The sequence below is a fragment of the Coregonus clupeaformis genome, chromosome 8 (genome assembly GCF_020615455.1).
Source record: "Coregonus clupeaformis isolate EN_2021a chromosome 8, ASM2061545v1, whole genome shotgun sequence".
Taxonomy (NCBI): Eukaryota; Metazoa; Chordata; class Actinopteri; order Salmoniformes; family Salmonidae; genus Coregonus; species Coregonus clupeaformis.
Window position 1 is genome coordinate 42,895,101 of NC_059199.1, and position 23,032 is coordinate 42,918,132.

At 44.3% G+C, this 23,032-nt stretch overlaps 2 protein-coding genes across 8 annotated transcripts in view; one reads left to right on the top strand and one right to left on the bottom strand.

Annotated features, from left to right (window-relative positions):
* LOC121572085 (calcium-binding mitochondrial carrier protein Aralar2-like) overlaps positions 1–16,042 on the top strand; it is a 97,874-nt gene extending 81,832 nt beyond the window's left edge. The window contains exons 14-18 of the mRNA XM_041883978.2: positions 1,551–1,691; positions 6,225–6,363; positions 11,129–11,287; positions 11,724–11,814; positions 14,339–16,042. Of these exons, the coding sequence (XP_041739912.1) occupies positions 1,551–1,691; positions 6,225–6,363; positions 11,129–11,287; positions 11,724–11,814; positions 14,339–14,528 (720 nt within the window). The 3' untranslated portion in view covers positions 14,529–16,042. The remainder of the gene's footprint in view (positions 1–1,550; positions 1,692–6,224; positions 6,364–11,128; positions 11,288–11,723; positions 11,815–14,338) is intronic.
* A 1,265-nt stretch (positions 16,043–17,307) lies between these two features.
* The window catches only part of LOC121572086 (cytoplasmic dynein 1 intermediate chain 1), a 99,894-nt gene continuing 94,169 nt past the window's right edge, over positions 17,308–23,032 (bottom strand). For all 7 annotated transcript variants that reach the window (XM_041883980.1, XM_041883985.1, XM_041883982.1 and 4 more), the window contains one exon: positions 17,308–18,356. In XM_041883980.1, the coding sequence (XP_041739914.1) occupies positions 18,246–18,356 (111 nt within the window). In that variant the 3' untranslated portion in view covers positions 17,308–18,245. The remainder of the gene's footprint in view (positions 18,357–23,032) is intronic.

The window sequence follows — 23,032 nt, forward strand, 5'->3', positions numbered from 1 at the left end:
CTCCCCCTGACAGACGTGTCTGTTCTTCTGTCTGACAGTCCTAATTGTGTGGTGGTTTCTCTAACCTGTCTTGTTGTTTGCTGTCCTTAACATAAAATAATCCCCCAATTAGTGTCCAATTGATGTGAGCTGAAGTGGACCTAATTCCAGTTCATCATCTCCGTGTCCAACGGACCCGTAATAAATGCATTGCTATTAGAGGGCCGCTGTAATCAACTATGAAAGATCATTTTCCACAGGAAGAAATAGTTATAACGTTGTAGCGGTGAGACGTTAGAATTAAGAATCGGCCTCCTGCTATTCACTGCCCTCATTAAGGGCTGGAAGGGAAGTGTGGGTCAGTTCTGCTCCACTCTAATTAGAGTTCTGGAAGGGAAGTGTGGGTCGGTTCTGCTCCACTCTATTTAAAGTTCTGGAAGGGAAGTGTGGGTTGGTTCTGCTCCACTCTATTTAAAGTTATGGATGGGAAGTGTGGGTCGGTTCTGCTCCACTCTATTTAAAGTTCTGGAAGGGAAGTGTGGGTCGGTTCTGCTCCACTCTATTTAAAGTTCTGGATGGGAAGTGTGGGTCGGTTCTGCTCCACTCTATTTAAAGTTCTGGATGGGAAGTGTGGGTCGGTTCTGCTCCACTCTATTTAAAAGTTCTGGATGGGAAGTGTGGGTCGGTTCTGCTCCACTCTATTTAAAGTCCTAATACCTTCAATGAGACGATTATGATCTCTCCCTCGAAATATGGGAACGCTTACTTACGAATTCGAGGGCGGCTGTTAAAAAATGCACATGGTTGCAGATTCAGATTGAGAGAGAGAGAGAGACAGAGAGAGAGTTCCAGAATGGTTGCCGCCTTCCCGGCTAACTATGTCCCGGCTCTCCCTCTCCGTGCCGAGACGCAGTTAGCTATAAACACAGTTTTAAACGCCGCCGCCTCCGCACTGCACCCCCAGCTCTAGATACCATAGCTGTAGCCTGAAAGCTCTCTGAGAGGAACCTGTCTGAGAGGAACCTGTCTGGGCCTGTGGCTGGGTGTTTGATCTCCGGCACCAAGTACAAGGTTGGAGCGTTGTTAGGACAGAACCCCTCAGGCAGGGTAGAACTGAATAAGGATTGTTTAGAGACTAGAGACAGACCTGGGAGCCTGTCTACAGTGAACATATATTACTGACAGATCTAGGAGCCTGTCTACAGTAAACACCTTTTACTGCTGGTGTAGCCTATTTGAACTGTCCTGTGAGGTCCCTATAAGGGCACCATCAGTGTACGCTGATGGGTACACTCCGTTACCTAGCTACAGTGGTCACTTACAGCCCATTGTGTTACAGTTTTATTACAAAAATATTCCCCTTGTGCTGCTGATAATTCAGGTTTCATAAAACACTTCTCTAGTGCTGTAAATCCTTTCCCCACTCTCTGTCTGTCTGTGTGTGTGTGTGTGTGTGTGTGTGTGTGTGTGTGTGTGTGTGTGTGTGTGTGTGTGTGTGTGTGTGTGTGTGTGTGTGTGTGTGTGTGTGTGTGTGTGTGTGTGTGTGTGTGTGTGTGTGTGTGTCCGTCCAGGCGGGTGGTTCTCAGGTGATCTTCACCAACCCTCTGGAGATCGTGAAGATCCGTCTGCAGGTGGCTGGAGAGATCACCACCGGCCCCCGCGTCAGCGCCATATCTGTCATCAAGGACCTGGGCTTCTTTGGCCTCTACAAGGTAGGTCCTCCTGTACACCTAGCACTGGATTCAAAGACAGGGACAACTAGGACATAGCTGTACTTAACCCCTCAGCTACAATAGCAACTGAATCAGGTAGAGATTGCTAGTGAGTGCCTATGAGGTGGACCGTAGGGCCCCCCAGGGCCAGGTAGCAGGGAGCATGGCTGAGATTGAGATATAAACAATGTGAGGTAACTGTGTAACAATGGCCATGGTAATAATGGAATGAATACCAGTGACTCAGGTAGGTAGAGGGGCTCTGAGTTTTGTTTTCAAGGGAATGTTGGATGGTGATTTGAGCTCTGGCAGGTGTTACCTTTAGGCTTTATTTTAGAACTACGGTGAGTCACTCTCGTTATGGAGAGGTTGGTTTTTAAAAGGGCACCGATGATGATCAGTGTCGTTGATTCATGAAGCCTTTTAAAGAGTTCTAGCTCACATTAAAGCTGTGGGCGTTAACACTTATTTGGGTTTCATTTAAATGAAATCTCCAAGTTCCTTTATCTATAGCTTACAGATACTACCCCTTTCTCTTTTTGTAGCAAAGTTTCAGTTCTATTTCTTCCCAGGTTTGTCCCATGTTAGTCGTTTGTGTTCGTCAATCAGTGTGTGTGTCTGTGTGTGTGTGTGAGAGTGCTGAACCTGATGCCTCCACTTGTATGTGTTTGTCTGTGTCTGTCTGTGTGTATGTATGTATGTGTGTGTGTGTATGTGTCTGTCTGTGTGTATGTATGTATGTGTGTGTGTGTATGTGTCTGTCTGTGTGTATGTATGTATGTGTGTGTGTGTATGTGTCTGTCTGTGTGTATGTATGTATGTGTGTGTGTGTATGTGTCTGTGTGTGTGTGCGCGTCTACAGTATGTCTGCTCCGTCGTATGTATGAGAATGCTGAATCCAGTATGACGGTAGTGGTGCCTCCCCTGTCTCTCTCTGTGTCTCCTGTCCTCCTGCTGAGACAATGTGCATTGAGAGAGAAGCAGGAGGGCCCGGGAAGGCCCAGACAGGCTCCAGCCTGTGAGTCCCAGACGGGCTGGCTCCTCAAGGCTGTGCCCAGGCACAGAGCACCCTTTGTCAGGCTAATTACCCTGCCCCTCAGCCTCTCTCTCTGCCTCTCCCTGCTACCTACCTCCGCTCCGCTGCTGGAGGGGCTGGCTGACTGACTGACTGACTGACTGGCTGGCTGGCTGGCTGACTGGCTGACTGGCTGATGCGCTAGTGCCACCACTGCTCACAGTGAGAACTCCAACTATGATCCTATCACATGTATGGTATTGCTGTATGTGCAGTGCAGTATTTATCAAGACAAACCTATTCACTCATATAAACACATACATTCTGAAGTTTACATACACCTTAGCCAAATACATTTAAACTCAGTTTTTCACAATTCCTGACATTTAATCTTAGTAAAAATTCCCTGTTTTAGGTCAGTTAGGATCAACACTTTATTTTAAGAATGGGAAATGTCAGAATAATAGTAGAGAGAATGATTTATTTCAGCTTTTATTTCTTTCATCACATTCCCAGTGGGTCAGAAGTTTACGTACACTCAATTAGTATTTGGTAGCATTGCCTTTAAATTGTTTAACTTGGGTCAAACATTTCGGGTAGCCTTCCACAAGCTTCCCACAATAAGTTGGGTGAATTTTGGCCCATTCCTCCTGACAGAGCTGGTGTAACTGAGTCAGGTTTGTAGGCCTCCTTGCTCGCACACGCTTTTTCAGTTCTGCCCACACATTTTCTATAGGATTGAGGTCAGGGCTTTGTGATGGCCACTCCAATACCTTGACTTTGTTGTGCTTAAGCCATTTTGCCACAACTTTGGAATAAATATAAATAAAGGTGAAATAAAATAAAAATAAATACATTTGTCCATTTGGAAGACCCATTTGCGACCAAGCTTTAACTTCCTGACTGATGTCTTGAGATGTTGCTTCAATATATCCACATAATTTTCCTTCCTCATGATGCCATCTATTTTGTGAAGTGCACCAGTCCCTCCTGCAGCAAAGCACCCCCACAGCATGATGCTGCAACCCCCGTGCTTCACGGTTGGGATGGTGTTCTTCGGCTTGCAAGCGACCCCGTTTTTCCTCCAAACATAACGATGGTCATTATGGCCAAACAGTTCTATTTTAGTTTCATCAGACCAGAGGACATTTCTCCAAAAAGTACGATCTTTGTCCCCATGTGCAGTTGCAAACCGTAGTCTGGCTTTTTATGGCGGTTTTGGAGCAGTGGCTTCTTCCTTGCTGAGCGGCCATTCAGGTTATGTCGATATAGGACTCGTTTTACTGTGGATATAGATACTTTTGTACCTATTTCCTCCAGCATCTTCACAAGGTCCTTTGCTGTTGGTCTGGGATTGATTTGCACTTTTCGCACCAAAGTACGTTCATCTCTAGGAGACAGAACGCGTCTCCTTCCTGAGCGGTATGACAGCTGCGTGGTCCCATGGTGTTTATACTTGCGTACTATTGTTTGTACAGATGAACGTGGTACCTTCAGGCGTTTGGAAATTGCTCCGAAGGATGAACCAGACTTGTGGAGGTCTACAATTGTTTTTCTGAGGTCTTGGCTGATTTCTTTAGATTTTCCCATGATGTCAAGCAAAGAGGCAATGAGTTTGAAGGTAGGCCTTGAAATACATCCAGAGGTACACCTCCAATTGACTCAAATGATGTCAATTAGCCTATCAGAATCTTCTAAAGCCATGACATAATTTTCTGGAATTTTCCAAGCTGTTTAAAGGCACAGTCAACTTAGTGTATGTAAACTTCTGACCCACTGGAATTGTGAAAGTGAAATAATCTGTCTGTAAACAAATGTTGGAAAAATTACTTGTGTCATGCACAAAGTAGATGTCCTAACCGACTTGCCAAAAATATAGTTAGTTAACAAGAAATGTGTGGAGTGGTTGAAAAACAAGTTTTAATGACTCCAACCTAAGTGTATGTAAACTTCCGACTTCAACTGTACTTGTGTGTACTCCAGTGCTCATACACACACACATTGGGATAGACACACATACTCACAATCAATCATACTGTATGCACCATGCACAATCCCTCATTCATAGTAGAATCATAGTAGAATTACAGTAGAATCACAGTAGAATCACAGTAGAATCATAGTAGAATCACAGTAGAATCACAATGGAATCACAGTAGAATCACAGTAGAATCACAGTAGAATCATAGTAGTAGAATTCAATCCCAGCCTCTCCAGCACCAGCCCCAGCCTCATCAGGTACAAGGTTGAGCTTGAGTCTCTACTAGGCCTGTCTTTGTGAGAATGTGAACCAGGGCTTTGGCGATACTATCTGCAGCTTTTCAGCATGCAGTCTGGTATGGCGGCCCTGGCGGGGAGGGGAGGGGAGGGGAGGGCAGGCAGGGGAGAAAGAAGCAAAGCGCTTGAGGAAAGAAGAGATACCCATACAGTAAGGTATCTGTGTACGCTGTGTATGAGTGGTAGGATTAAACCCGGCAGTTAAATGAAGCCTGTTTTAAGGAGAACTTATCCTGGTCTGCGTCCGAAATGGCACCCTATTCCCTGTATAGTGCACTACTTTTGACCAGGGCCCAAAAGGGAACCCTTAGGGCTCTGGTCAAAAATAGTGTACTATATAGGGAATAGGGTGCCATTTGGGATGCAGCCCTGGCTTTAAACTGCTCTGTTGAAGGGAAAGCCTTCCTTTTCTCTTCCCCAACCTCACCTGGATGGCAGCCAAGGTGGGGAATAAGATGAAACGTGATCTGGTTGAAGATATGGCTTTTTTTTACAGTGATGGACAGAGGCAATCTTCCTCCTCTTTCCCTGATCTCTCATCTTTTACTCTCCTCTCTCTCTCTCTCTCTCTCTCTCTCTCTCTCTCTCTCTCTCTCTCTCTCTCTCTCTCTCTCTCTCTCTCTCTCTCTCTCTCTCCCCCCCTCTCTCTCCCTCTCTCTATCTCTCTCTCTCGTCTCACATATAGGAACTGGCTGCCAGATGGAGATGAGAAGTGAGGAGAGGTGATGAGTTGTTGTAGTGTAGGGCCCAGAGTTTTCCCTGGCCAGGTCGTGTGGTCAGGGTACACTGCTGGGCCTAGCAATATGTAAGATACCAGCTTTTCAAATACAGAGGGACAGGAACAGAAACCAGTCTTAGACATTTTGGGGTTAGATTTTTCAGAAGTAAAACAGTAACATCTTTCCATTCATTTTCCAAATCATGGATGTCTAAAGGAAAAAGGGTTACAGTACTGTATATGAGACCTCCTCAGTGAAAGTTTGTGTCTCTTACGAAACTTCTTCGTGTCTCTCTCTCCCTCCCCTCCTTTTATTCCCCTTGTCTCTTCCTCGGTTTCACCCCCTCCTTTTCTCTCTCTTTTTTACTGTCTCCATCCCTCCCTCCCTTCTTGTCTCTCTCTCTCTCTGTTTTGACCCATCCTTGTCTGTTGCCTCCCTCCTTGTTTCTCTGTCCTCCTCATCTCTCACCCCCCCCTCCCCCCTCACCCATCGGTCTCTTCTATCTCTCTTCACCATCCACAGGGAGCCAAAGCTTGTTTCCTGCGAGACATCCCCTTCTCAGCCATCTACTTCCCCTGCTATGCTCACGTGAAGGCCTACATGAGTGATGAGGATGGGAGGGTCGGACCGGGCAAGCTGCTGTTTTCAGGGGCCATAGCAGGTAAGATACCATGCAACACTGTGACTCAGACCCAGGGTCTTACACTCTAAGAACCTTAAAGTATTCTTCTGTTGTCCCCATAGGAGAACGCTTTGAATAACTGTTTTTAGTTGCAGGTAGAACTCTTTAGAAACGGTTTTACCTGGAACCAAAAAGGAGTTTCCTATGGGGACAGACAACGAACACTTTTGGAACCCTTTTTTCTAAGAGCAATTTATTATCTCCCTAGTCTGTCTCTCTCTCTCTCTCTCTCTCTCTCTCTCTCTCTCTCTCTCTATCTCTCTCTCAGCCTATATGATAGAGAAACTGTATACATTATACACACATCCAACCATATTGGTCATTGACGATCAGAAGATGACGATTCAGATGAAAAAACAATACTGTTAAAATGTTGTCACTAGCACAAGCTTAATAAGGAACCATTCTTGGGGAAGCAGAAAACCAAGCGTGAGCATTCCTGGTGGGTGGTGAGCCACCACATGGGCCCCGGCCCAGACCCAAGACCCTGGCTCCATCCCTCTAACCTCCTTCCCTCCCAGCCTCTGCCTCCACACCTCCCAGCCTCTATCCCGCTATCCTTCCCCCTCCCCATCCCTCCTTTCCTCCATTCCCCAGCCTCCACCCCTTTCTTTCCCCTATCCATCCCTCCCGCCTTCCATCCCTCCATTCCCCGTCCCTCTATCCCTCTATCCCTCCCTCCTTCCATCCCTCCATTCCCCGTCCCTCTATCCCTCCCTCCCTCCTTCCATCCCTCCATTCCCCGTCCCTCTATCCCTCTATCCCTCCCTCCTTCCATCCCTCCATTCCCCGTCCCTCTATCCCTCCCTCCCTCCTTCCATCCCTCCATTCCCCGTCCCTCTATCCCTCTATCCCTCCCTCCTTCCATCCCTCCATTCCCCGTCCCTCTATCCCTCCCTCCCTCCTTCCATCCCTCCATTCCCCGTCCCTCTATCCCTCCCAGCCTCCAGGCCTAAGGCCCCAGTAGTCACCGGTGACCACAGGCTCCATCGTGGTCGTCCCTAATTAGAGTGCTCAGCGATTGGCTGGAGGCTGGGGTTTGGAGCTAAGCACTGAGGGAGTAGACAGAGCCCAGAGAGAGACCAACCGCCTGCCTGCCAACAGGGTTTCAATAGGATGGGAGACTTTCCACTGCTAACATATAGGAACTGGCAACCTGAGCTCTGTCCCAAATGGCACCCTATTCCCTATATAGTGCACTACTTTTGACCATAGCCCATAGGGTCCATAGTCACTCTCTATGGGCCCATAAGGCTTTGGTCAAAAGTAGTGCACTATATAGGGAATAGGGTGCCAGTTGAGAGGCAGCCTGTGTGTTAGGAGTGTTAAGAGTGAGGAGCTGAGGGAGGGGAGGGTGGGGAGCTGGGTCGACAATAAACAGATCTCACAATACTGGCAAGCCGGAGGAAAGACATCCAACAGTTTTGATCCACAGTCTTCCAGGTCTCTTTCTCCTCCTACGTGAAAATATGATCTGGAGCGAGTCTGTAGGTTTAATATTTTTACTTGAGTGGGTTTATCTGAAAGAAAACAGCGTATAAGAAGGCGAGTGCAGAAGCCAAGCCAGGGTGGTTTGGAACGTCACAAGAAAAGGGTTAATATTTATTTTGAATCCTGAGGGATATGTCGGTCAGTACTGTAGTTCTGCTCTTCAGTGTGGAGTGAGCGGCGATCATGGCGCTACATGGAAAAGTCATATAAATCTAAAAAAGCATTCCTACTCCCAATCTCCCCCTTCGTCTTATTTTGATAATTCCCTCGACCGGGTCCGGGAGCTATGGTTTAGAAGCCTGAAATGCAGTTTATGATTTTGCATTTGCTCATAGCATTTATCACTCTTTTCTACATTTATCAGCGGTTAAGCCTTTTTGGCAATTAGCGCTTCACAGTCGGCGCAGGAAATTGAATTACACACTCAGTTTGGGCGGCATTATTTGCCAAGCAGACCCCCTGATCCCAGAACACACTGCAGAGCTGGTCATCTCCCAGTTCCTCCTCCTCCTCCTCCTCCTCTCTCTCTCTCTCTTTTAGTTTCTCTTACACTCTCTCTATGGCTGTAGAGGAATAGGCTTTCTGAGGTAGCTTTGAGAGGGAGATTTAAGACTGTGTTCCTGTGTTTTGAGTCTCCTTAGCACTTTGAATGTGCTGTGAAGCCAGTTGAGTTCTCCTCTCCTCTCCCTCCTCTCCTCTCCCTCCTCTCCTCTCCCTTTCTCTCCCCTCCCCTCCTCTCCTCCCCCTTCCTATCCTCTCCACTCCTCTCCCCTCCTCTCCTCTCCTCCCCCCCCCTCTCCTCTCCTCTCCCCTCCTTTCCTCTCATCTCCTGTCCTCTCATATGAAGGATATCAGTGCAGGTGGTCTTTCCAGTTCTGTCACAGTTGCAGTGAGTGAGTTGATCAGTGGTTGAATTGAATGGCTCGTTTAGGTTGAAGACGTGTAGCTAGAAGTCTGTGTGACTAGCTGGTGAAGAGGCCGGTGATGGTAATGACTGTGCGTGGTGGTCGAAAGCAGCCATTGATGATTGAGGCCATTCATAGCTGAAGTGGCTGGAGAGGGCTGCCCGCATGGGGCCCCCAGTCACCAGTCACTGGCACGTGGGATGCCTTTGTGTGTCCATCTCATTACCTCGTATTGTCTGCCTCTTGAGGGAGAAAACCATGAACATTACATAGTAGCTCCAATGCAGTTTTCTAATTTATTTTTCTGATCGTACACAACTTTCTGTGGGAAGGATCAAGAGAGTAGTTCTACATATCACTCACTGGTCCTCATTCAGATGACCAAAGGCTCAAATTAAAGTAGGATTTGATGATGTTTTGAAATAAGTACAAACGTAGACAAGAGGAGTTAGATAAAAATCTCATCGAGAGTTCAACTTTGTTTATTCGTCATATACTCATGATATACATGGAGGACACAGTGCAATGGGTTCAAGTATAACCTTTGTATAACCCAACAGCAGAAACATATACAGACAGATTGAGCAGAAATAGTGATGCAGGACAACAGAACCACTACATTCACAGACACTACCAACTCTGATGCAAGATAACAGAACCACTACATTCACAGACAGTACTAACACTGATGCAGGATAACAGAACCACTACATTCACAGACAGTACCAACACTGATGCAGGATAACAGAACCACTACATTCACAGACAGTACTAACACTGATGTAGGATAACAGAACCACTACATTCACAGACAGTACTAACACTGATGCCGGGTAACAGAACCACTACATTCACAAACAATATGGAGACTGATGCAGGATAACAGAACCACTACATTCACAGAGAGTACAAACACTGATGCAGGGTAACAGAACCACTACATTCACAGACAGTACTAATACTAATGCAGGATAATGGAACCACTACATTCACAGACAATATGGAGACTGATGCAGGATAACAGAACCACTACATTTACAGACAGTACCAACACTGATGCTGGATAACAGAACCACTACATTCACAGACAGTACTAACACTGATGCAGGATAACAGAACCACTACATTCACAGACAGTACTAACACTGATGTAGGATAACAGAACCACTACATTCACAGACAGTACTAACACTGATGCCGGGTAACAGAACCACTACATTCACAAACAATATGGAGACTGATGCAGGATAACAGAACCACTACATTCACAGACAGTACTAACACTGATGTAGGATAACAGAACCACTACATTCACAGAGAGTACAAACACTGATGCAGGGTAACATAACCACTACATTCACAGAGAGTACAAACACTGATGCAGGGTAACATAACCACTACATTCACAGAGAGTACAAACACTGATGCAGGGTAACATAACCACTACATTCACAGAGAGTACAAACACTGATGCAGGATAACAGAACCACTACATTTACAGACAGTACCAACACTGATGCCAGATAACAGAACCACACATTCACAGACAGTACCAACATTGATGCAGGATAACAGAACTACTACATTCACAGACAGTACTAACACTGATGCAGAATAATGGAACCACTACATTCACAGACAGTACTAACACTGATGCAGGATAACAGAACCATTACGTTCACAGACTATACGGAGACTAATGGAGGATAATGGAACCACTACATTCACAGACAGTACCAACACTGATGCAGGATAACATAACCACTATATTCACAGACAGTACCAACACTGATTTAGGATAACAGAACGACTACATTCACAGACAGTACCAACAGTGATGCCGGATGACAGAACCACACATTCACAGACAGTACCAACACTGATGCCGGATAACATAACCACACATTCACAGACAGTACTAACACTGATGCTTGAAAACAGAACCACACATTCACAGACAGTACCAACACTGATGCCGGATAACATAACCACACATTCACAGACAGTACTAACACTGATGCCGGATAACATAACCACACATTCACAGACAGTACCAACACTGATGCCGGATAACATAAGCACTACGTTCACAGACTATACGGAGACTGATGCAGGATAACAGAACCACTACATTCACAGACAGTACCAACACTGATGCAGGATAACTGAACCACTACATTCACAGACACTACCAACACTGATGCAGGATAACAGAACCATTACATTCACAGACAGTACTAACACTGATGTAGGATAACAGAACCACTACATTCACAGACAGTACTAACAAGTACTGAATCAGAATCCTGAGAGCCGCCAGGGTGCTGAGTGAGGTGTTCTCTCCTTAGGCATGCCCGCGGCCTCCCTGGTGACCCCAGCCGATGTTATCAAGACCAGGCTACAAGTGGCGGCCCGTGCCGGCCAGACCACGTACAGCGGCCTCGTTGACTGCTTCTGGAAGATTCTGAAGGAGGAGGGACCACGGGCCTTCTGGAAAGGAGCGGGAGGTATCACCACATTTTTATTAATGTCTGATGATGATGTGATATAAATGGCAGATTTAGTTTATTTCCAGTTGAAAGCGTGGAATTATTTGTATTATTATCTAAAAAAAGTTGACTGATGAGGAGTGGTGTAGATTGCTTTCTAGGTCTTATTTGACAGTGTTGTTGTTTTAATAACCATATTCCACTACTATGTCACAGTGTACCATGGTCATCTCTAGCTAATTTGCAACTGTTTTTTTAACCCTTCATATGGCACATTATTTAGCCTGAAATCCAGACCTGTTTTGTGCTAACATTTCACTCCTTGTTTTGCATGACAAGCAGTGGCAAGGAGTGGAATGTTAGCACAAACAGACTGGTACCCAGGCTCCACATAGTTTACACAGTAGTGTAATAGTGAAATAGTGTTATTGAGAGTTGTGGTTTTTCACTGTAGCCCGAGTGTTCCGGTCCTCACCTCAGTTTGGGGTCACCCTGGTGACCTATGAACTCCTGCAGAGGTGGTTCTACGTGGACTTCGGCGGACAGTAAGTCAGAACTCCTCCCTCTCCTCATCTGAATGACATAAGCCTGGCCCGTATTCATAACGTGTCTCAGCATAGGAGGGCTGATCTAGGATCCGGACCCCCCCTTGTCCATATAATCTTATTCATTATTATTTAAAATACCAAACTGATCCTATATCAGCACTCTTACTCTGAGACACTTCATGAATAACGGTCCTGATGTCTTGTCGGATATTAGACTAGATTGCTCAGTCTTGCTGAGGAAATTCAGACAATCACACGATAAAATCAACAACAAAAAAATCAAAAAACGTAAATGTCAGAATCGTCCAGTTGGGAATGATAGCTTCTACTGACTATTGCTGTGTGACACAAAATGATGGTCATTTCTAGCAGCTCTTTACTGCCAACCTTTCAACACAGGGAGAGAGATGTGTAGTTACACAAAGAATACATTACCATTTAAAACCATGCAGAGGGTTAAATGAAAAGCTTGGCTACCCATTGTGTGGGTGCACTTCTTTGTCTCCAGAGGAACAAGAAGTGACATGAGACCAAAATAATTTTAGAGTAGATCAGCTGACTAGCTTCACCCTTTACTTGGTTGTATCCCAAATGGCACCCTATTCCTATAGGGCTCTGGTCAAAAGTAGTGCACTATATAAAGAATAGGTCACCATTTGGGATGCAGACCATTACTTGGTGGGATGGACGTGACATTTCCTAAACTAATGTAGGGCAGTCCTAAACTACAGAGCTCCAGAGCTGTGATGTAAGGGCAGTCCTAAACTACAGAGCTCCAGAGCTGTGATGGAGGGCAGTCCTAAACTACAGAGCTCCAGAGCTGTGATGTAAGGGCAGTCCTAAACTACAGAGCTCCAGAGCTGTGATGTAGGGCAGTCCTAAACTACAGAGCTCCAGAGCTGTGATGTAGGGCAGTCCTAAACTACAGAGCTCCAGAGCTGTGATGTAGGGCAGTCCTAAACTACAGAGCTCCAGAGCTGTGATGTAAGGGCAGTCCTAAACTACAGAGCTCCAGAGCTGTGATGTAAGGGCAGTCCTAAACTACAGAGCTCCAGAGCTGTGATGTAGGACAGTCCTAAACTACAGAGCTCCAGAGCTGTGATGTAGGGCAGTCCTAAACTACAGAGCTCCAGAGCTGTGATGTAGGGCAGTCCTAAACTACAGAGCTCCAGAGCTGTGATGTAGGGCAGTCCTAAACTACAGAGCTCCAGAGCTGTGATGTAGGACAGTCCTAAACTACAGAGCTCCAGAGCTGTGATGTAGGGCAGTCCTAAACTACAGAGCTCCAGAGCTGTGATGTAGGGCAGTCCTAAACTACAGAGCTCCAGAGCTGTGATGTAGGGCAGTCCTAAACTACAGAGCTCCAGAGCTGTGATGTAGGGCAGTCCTAAATTACAGAGCTCCAGAGCTGTGATGTAAGGGCAGTCCTAAACTACAGAGCTCCAGAGCTGTGATGTAAGGGCAGTCCTAAACTACAGAGCTCCAGAGCTGTGATGTAGGGCAGTCCTAAACTACAGAGCTCCAGAGCTGTGATGTAAGGGCAGTCCTAAACTACAGAGCTCCAGAGCTGTGATGTAAGGGCAGTCCTAAACTCCAGAGCTCCAGAGCTGTGATGGAGGGCAGAGAGAATCACTTTGACTTGTGCTCTTTCTCTTTCCAGCTTTTCGGGGTAGAAATGAGCTCATGTTCCTTGGCAGAGCAAACTGGTCACTCTTTAGAATGCACTTCTCTAATGTTCCATTGACCAATAAGAGACAGAGACAGGAGGGTAAGGGGGTGAGTTTTAGGATAAGCGTCACCAAAAACATTACATTCACTATTATACTGTACATGTAATTGTATTGACAGAATTTAGTCAATACTTTGGGGTTCTTTCTGTCCTAAATATTCTAAAATAACATGCATACTGTATGCATAATGTGGTCTTCACAGACTTTGCTCCATTCTCAAAAATGTTCAGAAAAACGTTCAGTTAATACTCTACTGCTCGATGGTGTGGTGTGGGTTTGAAATGTGTTCCTTGTTGTCCGTATTGGAAAGATATCACAGAAATGAGTATATGAAACCATTGTGGGATATTAATTTATTTCTGGTTCCAGTGCTCTGGGGAAAAATAGCACTCTAAAAAATAAAAAAGATATAAATAAATAGCTCTCTCGCCCAGTCTTAATATTCGATTAAGATGTTTATTTTTTGTGGTGGACAATGTTTAATATAAAAACTCTTAACTCTTCCCTCTCTCTCTCGCGGTCTCTTTTCCCTCCACTTTTGGTTTCTCTCTTTTCTGTCTCTCTCTTTCTCTCCTCCCTTGTTTCTCCTTCCCTCTCTTTTTCCCCCTCCCTCCACCTCCCGCTCTCCCCCTCTCTCTCCTCCATCTCTCTATCCTCCTTTCACCTCACCACCCTCCCTCCTCCTCCCTCTCTCTCCCCCCTCCCTCCTCCCTCTCTTACCCCTCTCTCTCTTCTCACCCTCTATCTCCTCCCTCTCCCCTCTCCCCTCTCCTTCTCTCTCCACACCACAGAAAACCGTCTGGCTCGGAGCCGACTCCCAAGTCTCGGATCAGCCTGCCGGCGCCCAGCCCCGACCACATCGGAGGCTTCAGGTTGGCCGTGGCCACGTTCGCTGGCATCGAAAGCAAATTTGGACTCCACCTCCCAAGATACAACGTGCACGTAACCCCCCCTGTCCAAGGAGGACCCCCCTTGAATTGAACCTCCTCTGCCCACCCGTAGGGGGCAGAATAGAGCACACGCGCAATCGTTACACCCCCTCCCTCCCACCCCCGCCCCGTCGAGCACTTGGAATATTCCACCCGAAAGAGAGGCACATTCTGACTAGTGTGATGTGCCTCGCTAGGCTTTAAAGAAAAATAGGTATCTATGTTTTAGTTGATATGAGACATTAATAAAAAAACGATTAAGAACTTCTTGAAACAACCTTTATATGTCATGGTCTAAAAGCACACCAGCTTGGTTTAGCTTCTGTTTTAGTCTCATCTAGCCGTAAAGATGACTTTTTGAGTCAGTCTTATTGTGAAGATCAAGGGCTCTATTCAATCTCTATCGCTGAAGCTAGAAATTTAAAAATAATTTCCTATTGAGCCGACATCTGCAGCATTTACCGTGAATGCAGTCTCCGCTGACGTGGGAGCATTGCCATTAAATTTCAATCACGCTGTAACACTGAATTTGTGATAGCTACAGTACTGACATTGTGTGTCTAGAGTAGTGCCATTCTAGTTGGTATTTTAACACAGTAGAAGAGGGGCTGGCCATGACTTGAATTAGACCTGGACTGCTTCCTGTCATTACATCATCACTAAAGCTGGGACTCATTCAAATATGCATTGTCAACAAGCGCATTGCACTTGATTTTTTAAGGTAATTTATGCTTGAGCCAACATGCGTAGCGTTTACCATGAATGTGAATGTCCGGCTGACAGTGCAATGTGCTTGTCGACAACAAGCTTTGATTGAATTCCGGCCTAACCATATAATGGTGAATTTACTGTCTTCCACCTGTGAGTTTGTCTGATAGAACCTCAACAGAATAAGCCCTATCTGTCAAATGGACATGTTTTTATTTCCATGTTAAATGTGACGTTATCGATGGGGAAAGTAACACAAGCACGCACATCCGAACAATGGTTCTTCTGTACATATGAGAACGAACAGAGAGACATTTTCATATTGATACGGTTCGCTGAGTTGCTTTTTGGATACTGTGAAGAAAAAAGACGAATAATCTTGATCATGAAAAAGATCGACCAAACTAAACACTTGAACGTAATTATACTGTTCAGTGTAACCACCATTTTCACACTGTATTACTACGGTACTGTAGTGACTATCTGTTATCCTAAGTTGAGTTGTCTGTCAGCTCAAACTGTGCTGTGTGTTGAATTAATGTCTTATTTAAAGAGTCAGGGCACAGCAGAGCAGAGGGAGAGCAGAAAGATAATGTCACTGACTAGCTATACTACACTACAATACACTATACTATACTACATTACACGATACTATACTACACTACATTACACTATACTATACTAGCTGCTCGTTGTCACGGAAGACGCCCACATTTAAACTTGTACAGGAGAGGAGTATTATATGGCGTGTAATAATTGTGCCTTACTGTATGTATGGCAGCAATATTTATATACACTGAGTGTACAAAACATTAGGAACACCTTCCTAATATTGAGTTGCACCCCCTTTTGCCCTCAGAAAAGCCTCAATTCGTCGGGGCGTGGACTACAAGGTGTCGAAAGCATTCCACAGGGATGCTGGCCCATGTTGACTCCATTGCTTCCCACAGTTGTGTCAAGTTGGCTGGATGTCCTTTGGTTGGTGGACCATTCTTGATGCACACGGGAAACTGTTGAGTGTGAAAACCCAGCAGCGTTGCAGTTCTTGACACACACAAACCGGTGCGCCTGGCGCCTACTACCATACCCCGTTCAAAGGCACTTAAATCTTTTGTCTTGCCCATTCACCCTCTGAATAGCACACATACACAATCCATGTCTCTATTGTCTCAAGGCTTAAAAATTATCCTCCCCTTCATCTACACTGGTTGAAGTGGATTTAACAAGTGACATCAATAAGGGATCTAAGGGTAGCTTTCACTTTGATTCACCTGGTCAGTCTGTCAATGTTTTGTACACTCAGTGTATATGTACTAATACAATTAAAAAGAAACGTCTAACGTTAGTAAACAAAGCGTGTGTGCGTGTGTTCTTTTACAAGGTTGTGGTGCGACAATTCAGAGAAAAGCTTGACGCCTGGTAAGAGGTGAGAATCATAACAGACAAACGTCCAACTTGTGACACTATAATTACCAGAGGTGTGGACTCGAGTCATGTGACTTGGACTCGAGTCAGACTCGAGTCATGAATTTGATGACTTCAGACTCGACTCGACAAAATGTACAAAGACTTGCAACTCGACTTGGACTTTAACATCAATGACTCGTGACTTGACTTGGACTTGCGCCTTATGACTCGAGAAGACTTGCTACGAGGACTTGTAATGACTTGCAAAGGCTTGCTAAGAGGACTTGAAATGACTCGAAACTAAAATGTAGGACTTTGGACTCGACTTGAGACTTGATGGCTTTGACTTTTGACTCGACTTGGGACTTGCCTCATCTTTGACTCGACTTGACTCGGGACTCGAGGGCAAAGACTTGAGACTTACTTGTGACTTGCATAACAATGACTTTGTCCCACCTCTGATAATTACAGTAGTTTAACAACAAGTATACAAGCTAACAGTTCTTCAGCCATGATTTATTGGCAGATATATCATGATAAACAGCGGGCACACACTCTAGATGACAATATATGTCTATTCATTACAGTACACGTAGCACTTCCACTAAACAAAGTGCTAAACTAGAATTTGTTGCTTACATTTTACATTTTAGTCATTTAGCAGACGCTCTTATCCAGAGCGACTTACAGTTAGTGAGTGCATACATTTTCATACTGGCCCCCCGTGGAAAACGAACCCACAACCCTGGCGTTGCAAGCGCCATGCTCTATCAACTGAGCTACACGGGGCCCTTGAATAGTGCAATAACCCTCACATACGTATATATAACATTGACATAAAGCAGTTACAGACATCCACAACATATTAGAACATATCTATGAAGCTGTAAGAACCTATAAATGTGTTGCATGCATGTAGGGGGTTGGATACTGAGAAAAGCACAACAACAGCACTATGAACATGAGACTTCTGTAACATGACAACATAGAGTTCTATAGGCCCTGTCGAATTGTTCTCACTGCTAGTTTCACAGCGCTTCACAGCTGTAGTGAGACCTATGATTGGATATGGGATTCCCTTAGGTTCTAAGCACTGTATGATAACTGACCACATACAGTAAGTTCATCAATAAATTATGAATATAGTAAATTACAAAAAGGCCCGAGGTGCTTATACGACTAACATATATTAACATAAATTCCAAAAACATAAATTCCCCAAAATGTGATGTAAATACAGTAGAGTGAAAGCACGTTGTAGCCTGGACACTGTTGGAATAGTGGTCGCGTTCCCCTGCTCAGACGGTGTTTGCATCAACCAATGGTTGCTTGTCACGTCATCGACTGTGCAGTCGGGCACCAGATTACTATAACATGATGTGGTTAGCTGATACGTAAAATACCTTTTCAAGTGTTGTAAGATCTGGCATGCGTCAGCAACGGCTGAGCAGGAGAACACGACCCGTAGCTGTCACAGAGAGACTGAGGGGGGCGGGGTCTAGAAACACATGCTGCTGCTTTGACAGGTGCGTGAAATCATGTTATAAAGGTGTGAGAATAAAGCCTTCTGATGGGCTGGATCTCCTAGTGAGCCGCCCAGTGTGCCTGGCGATGCTCGGTGATCCTATTGGATCCTGCAGTGATTCGTTCAATCCTATGGCGTCAGTTCCACAGGCCCTTCCTCCTCGCCGTCGGCCCGGTTGGCCTTTATCTCCATCAGGGTGCGGGCGAAGCGTGCCCAGTCCTCACTGTGGGGCACTGCCAGCTGGGAGGAACCACAGAGAGAAAAACTAAATGTATCCACCTTCACACTGGTAGATATCCCCAATCATCTTTTCTATACAATAGATTATGTTTTGACCAATAACTGAGTCTTTGTCAGGATCAGATTGGCTGGTTTATCAGCCTCATGAGCAAATACAGTCCAGTATATGTATGTTTCTGTTCATGGTCTAAATCTATGGTCTCCTCATCTGCTGTCCAATACATTTACATTTCACAGTACGAAAAGTCCCTCAAGAATCGAGAAATTCAATTTTAGCTTTTACTTGAAGTTTCAAGTTAATCTAGTCAATGTCTAAAAAAATATGTATTCACTAACTGTAAGTCGCTCTGGATAAGAGCGTCTGCTAAATGACTAAAATGTAAAAATGTAATGTAAATGGTCAGTGAAATGTACACGCGTTAACCACATAACTTTGTTTCATTTGTTACAAGTTTTTTATGACTGTGACCTCCAGTAACCTGTCATGGCGAAGCTCTGCTGTGAAAGTCAAATGAAAAGGTCACTTGGTTGGTTGGTTGCTGGAGCTGCCACCCAGGCTGTCACCACGGTTACCACTCTGCAGGCTATAATTAACCAGCAATAAGGAGGTGGGAGGGGACAGCGGCCATTTTAAACCCTCAGAGCTTTTAAAGCACACCAGGGGTCCTCCTCAGGGAAATCATCATCAATACACTTAGTCTGCATCATAAATGGCACACAATTCCCTATTTAGTGCACTACTTTTAACATGAGCCCATAGTAGTGCACTAAACAGGGAATAGGGTGCCATTTAGGATGAAGCCTGACATTCCCACCTGCCCTGGCACTGAAGAGCATTTAACCAGAGAGGGACAATGTGTAATGTCATTATTGTACAACATAGATCTATGATTGGATATTGCACTGCTTTATATAGCCTTAAGGAACAAAAAAACATCTGTGGATGAAATAAGAAAACATTTATCATGTTTGTAAATGATATCATAAATAGGACTGGTGGAGTTGTGACACATGCAGCTAACAAACATTTATGGAAATGTCTGCTCTATCCAAAATTACAACCAACTAATTGCAGCATTTCCGCATAAATGGAAGAGGCAAGTGGAAGGGGGAGCAGGTAAGGAACTTACATGAATTACCAAAACCGGTTAAATAAAATTGTGATAAATAAAAAAGTATACCAGTTTAATTTAAGGACCAAAAAATAGACAGCTGTGCCAAACAGGTTGCAAAATAGTTTGGAAGAGATTTTCGATGTACCGATTCCATGGCACATGGTTTATGAACTGATACAAAAACAACGCCGGATTCAAAACTTAAGAGTTTTTCGATTTAAATGATTATACGAAATTCTTGCAACCAATAGAATGTTATATATATATTGGGGATACAACCATCCCAGCTCTGCAGATCATTAGATAACTTGTTTTGGTACTGCCCATATGTAGCTTGTTTTTGGTCGCAGGTTCAGGAATGGCTGAAGAATTGCAACATTTACCTGGAGCTGCAAATAGCACTGCTGGGTGATTTGGAAATCAATCAATAATCTAATAATACTCTTAGCAAAAAAATGTATCTTTAATTTACAATCTGTAGAAACTATGACAATAGAAAGGTTCAGAACTTTTGTGAAACATCACAGCACAGTTGAAAAATATATGGCAGCTAGAAATCAAAACTGGATGGTGTTCAGAGATAGATGGGAGGGGTTGAAGGGAGCTGAAGTGAGGGACAAAAAAAAACACGAGATAACTAATGTAAAATATACTGCGTCCGTAAAATGTATATAGTATATTATAGTGCATTCGGAAAGTATTCAGACCCCTTGACTTTTTCCAAATGTTGTTAAGTTATTCTAAAATGGATTAAATTGTTTCCCCCGCCCCTCGTCAATCTACACACAATACCCCATAATGAAAAAGCAAAAACAGGATTTTACATTTTTCTGCAAATGTATTACAAATAAAAACGGAAATATCACATTTACATAAGTATTCAGACTCTTTACTCAGTACTTTGTTGAAGCACCTTTGGCAGCGATTACAGCCTCAAGTCTTCTTGGGTATGAGGCTACAAGCTTGGCACACCTGTATTTGGGGAGTTTCTCCCGTTCTTCTCTGCAGATCCTCTCAAGCTCTGTCAGGTTGGATGGTGAGCGTCGCTGCACAGCTATTTTCAGAGATGTTCGATCGGGATCAAGTCCAGGCTCTGGCTGGGCCACTCAAGGACCAAGGACCAAGGCCCTTCTCCCCCGATTGCTCAGTTTGGCCGCACGGCCAGCTCTAGGAAGAGTCTTGGTGGTTCCAAACCTCTTCCATTTAAGAATGATGGAGGCCACTGTGTTCTTGGGGACCTTCAATGCTGCAGAAATGTTTTGGTACCCTTCCCCAGATCTGTAACTCGACACAATCCTGTCTCGAAGCTCTACGGACAATTCCTTCAACCTCATGGCTTGGTTTTTGCCCTGACATGCACTGTCAACTGTGGGACCTTATATAGACAGGTGTGTGCTTTTCCAAATCATGTCCAATCAAGTTGGAGAAACATCTCAAGGATGATCAATGGAAACAGGATGCACCTGAGCTCAATTTCGAGTCTCATAGCAAAGGGTCAGAATACTTATGTAAATAAGGTATTTCTGCTACGCAAAAATGTCTAAAACTCTGTGTAGTTTGATGAGGAATTATTATTTTTTAATCCATTTTAGAATAAGGCTGTAATGTAACAAAATGTGGAAAAAGTCAAGGGGTCTAAATACTTTCCAAATGCACTGTATAAGCTGGAAGTAGAATCCTAAGTGTTGTTGTCCATTAGTTTACTCCAATTATGGAGAGGGATGGTAGGGTTAAAGGAAAATAATAAAGAAGGAAAATATATACGGTCCCAGTCAAAAGTTTGGACACACCTACTCATTCAAGGGTTTTTCTTTATTTGGACTATTTTCTACATTGTAGAATAATAGTGAAGACATCAAAACTATGAAATAACACATATGGAATCATGTAGTAACCAAAAAAGTGTTAAACAAATCAAAATATATTTTATATTTGAGATTCTTCCAAAAATAGCCACCCTTTTCCTTGATGACAGCTTTGCACACTCTTGGCATTCTCTCAACCAGCTTCACCTGGAATGCTTTTCCAACAGTCTTGAAGGAGTTCCCACATATGCTGAGCACTTGTTGGCTGCTTTTCCATCACTCTGCGGTCCGACTCATCCCAAACCATCTCAATTGGGTTGAGGTCGGGGGATTGTGGAGGCCAGGTCATCTGATGCAGCACTCCATCACTCTCCTTCTTGGTAAAATAGCCCTTACACAGCCTGGAGGTGTGTTGGGTCATTGTCCTGTTGAAAAACAAATGATAGTCCCACTAAGCCCATATCAGATGGGATGGCGTATCACTGCAGAATGCTGTGGTACCCATGCTGGTTAAGTGTGCCTTGAATTCGAAATAAATCACAGACAGTGGCACCAGCAAAGCACCCCAACACCATAACACCTCCTCCTCCATGCTTTATGGTGGGAACTACACATGCGGAGATCATCCATTCACCCACACCGCGTATCACAAAAAACAAAAATCTCCAATTTGGACTCCAGACCAAAGGACAGATTTCCACCGGTCTAATGTCCATTGCTTGTGTTTTTTGGCCCAAGCAAGTCTCTTCTTCTTATTGGTGTCCTTTAGTAGTGGTTTCTTTGCAGCGATTCGAACATGGAGGCCTGATTCACACAGTCTCCTCTGAAGAGTTGATGTTGAGATGTGTCTGTTACTTCAACTCTGTGAAGCATTTATTTGGGCTGCAATTTCTGAGGTGCAGTTAACTCTAATGAATTTATCCTCTGCAGCAGAGGTAACTCTGGGTGTTCCTTTCCTGTGGCGGTCCTCATGAGAGCCAGTTTCATCATAGTGCTTGATGGTTTTGTGACTGCACTTGAAGAAACTTTCAAAGTTCTTGAAATGTTCCGTATCCCCCCTACCTTGTCACAACACACCTGATTGGCTCAAACGCATTAAGAAGGAAAGAAATTCCACAAATTAACTTTTAAGAAGGCACACCTGTTAATTGAAATGCATGAGGTGACTACCTCATGAATCTGATTGAGAGAATGCCAAGAGTGTGCAAAGCTGTCATCAAGGCATAGGGTGGCTATTTGAAGAATCTCAAAATATTTACCCAAAAATATTGGAAATGATGCAGATAATTACATTGATAGGAGCCACAATCTAGCTGCAATATTAAAGCTGATTGTTTGATTGTTTCTGTATTCAATGGCGCTAGCTACGTCGTTTGGCAACACGATGACAAGTCGAGTTGGCTAAAGCAGAAACCGGCCGGCACCCAGGGTAAAGCTTTTATGGGAATTACAATAAATTATAGGTTACAGGGAAAGCCAATTAAAGTATTTACAGAGCACTTAACAAGGTCAAGCAACATGAACTATAAAACCTCTGAGAACACAAAACAAAGCCAGCAACAAGAAACTATCCACATATCCATTCCATATTACTGTTCCATCTCACACACCAGAGACATTTATTTGTATTCTCTGAAAATATAATTCAGGATAATAAACTACTTCATTATACACTATATAGATCTGCCCCGGTCAACTATAAGTGCTGTTATTGTGAAGTGGAAACGTCTAGGAGCAACAACGGCTCAGCTGCAAA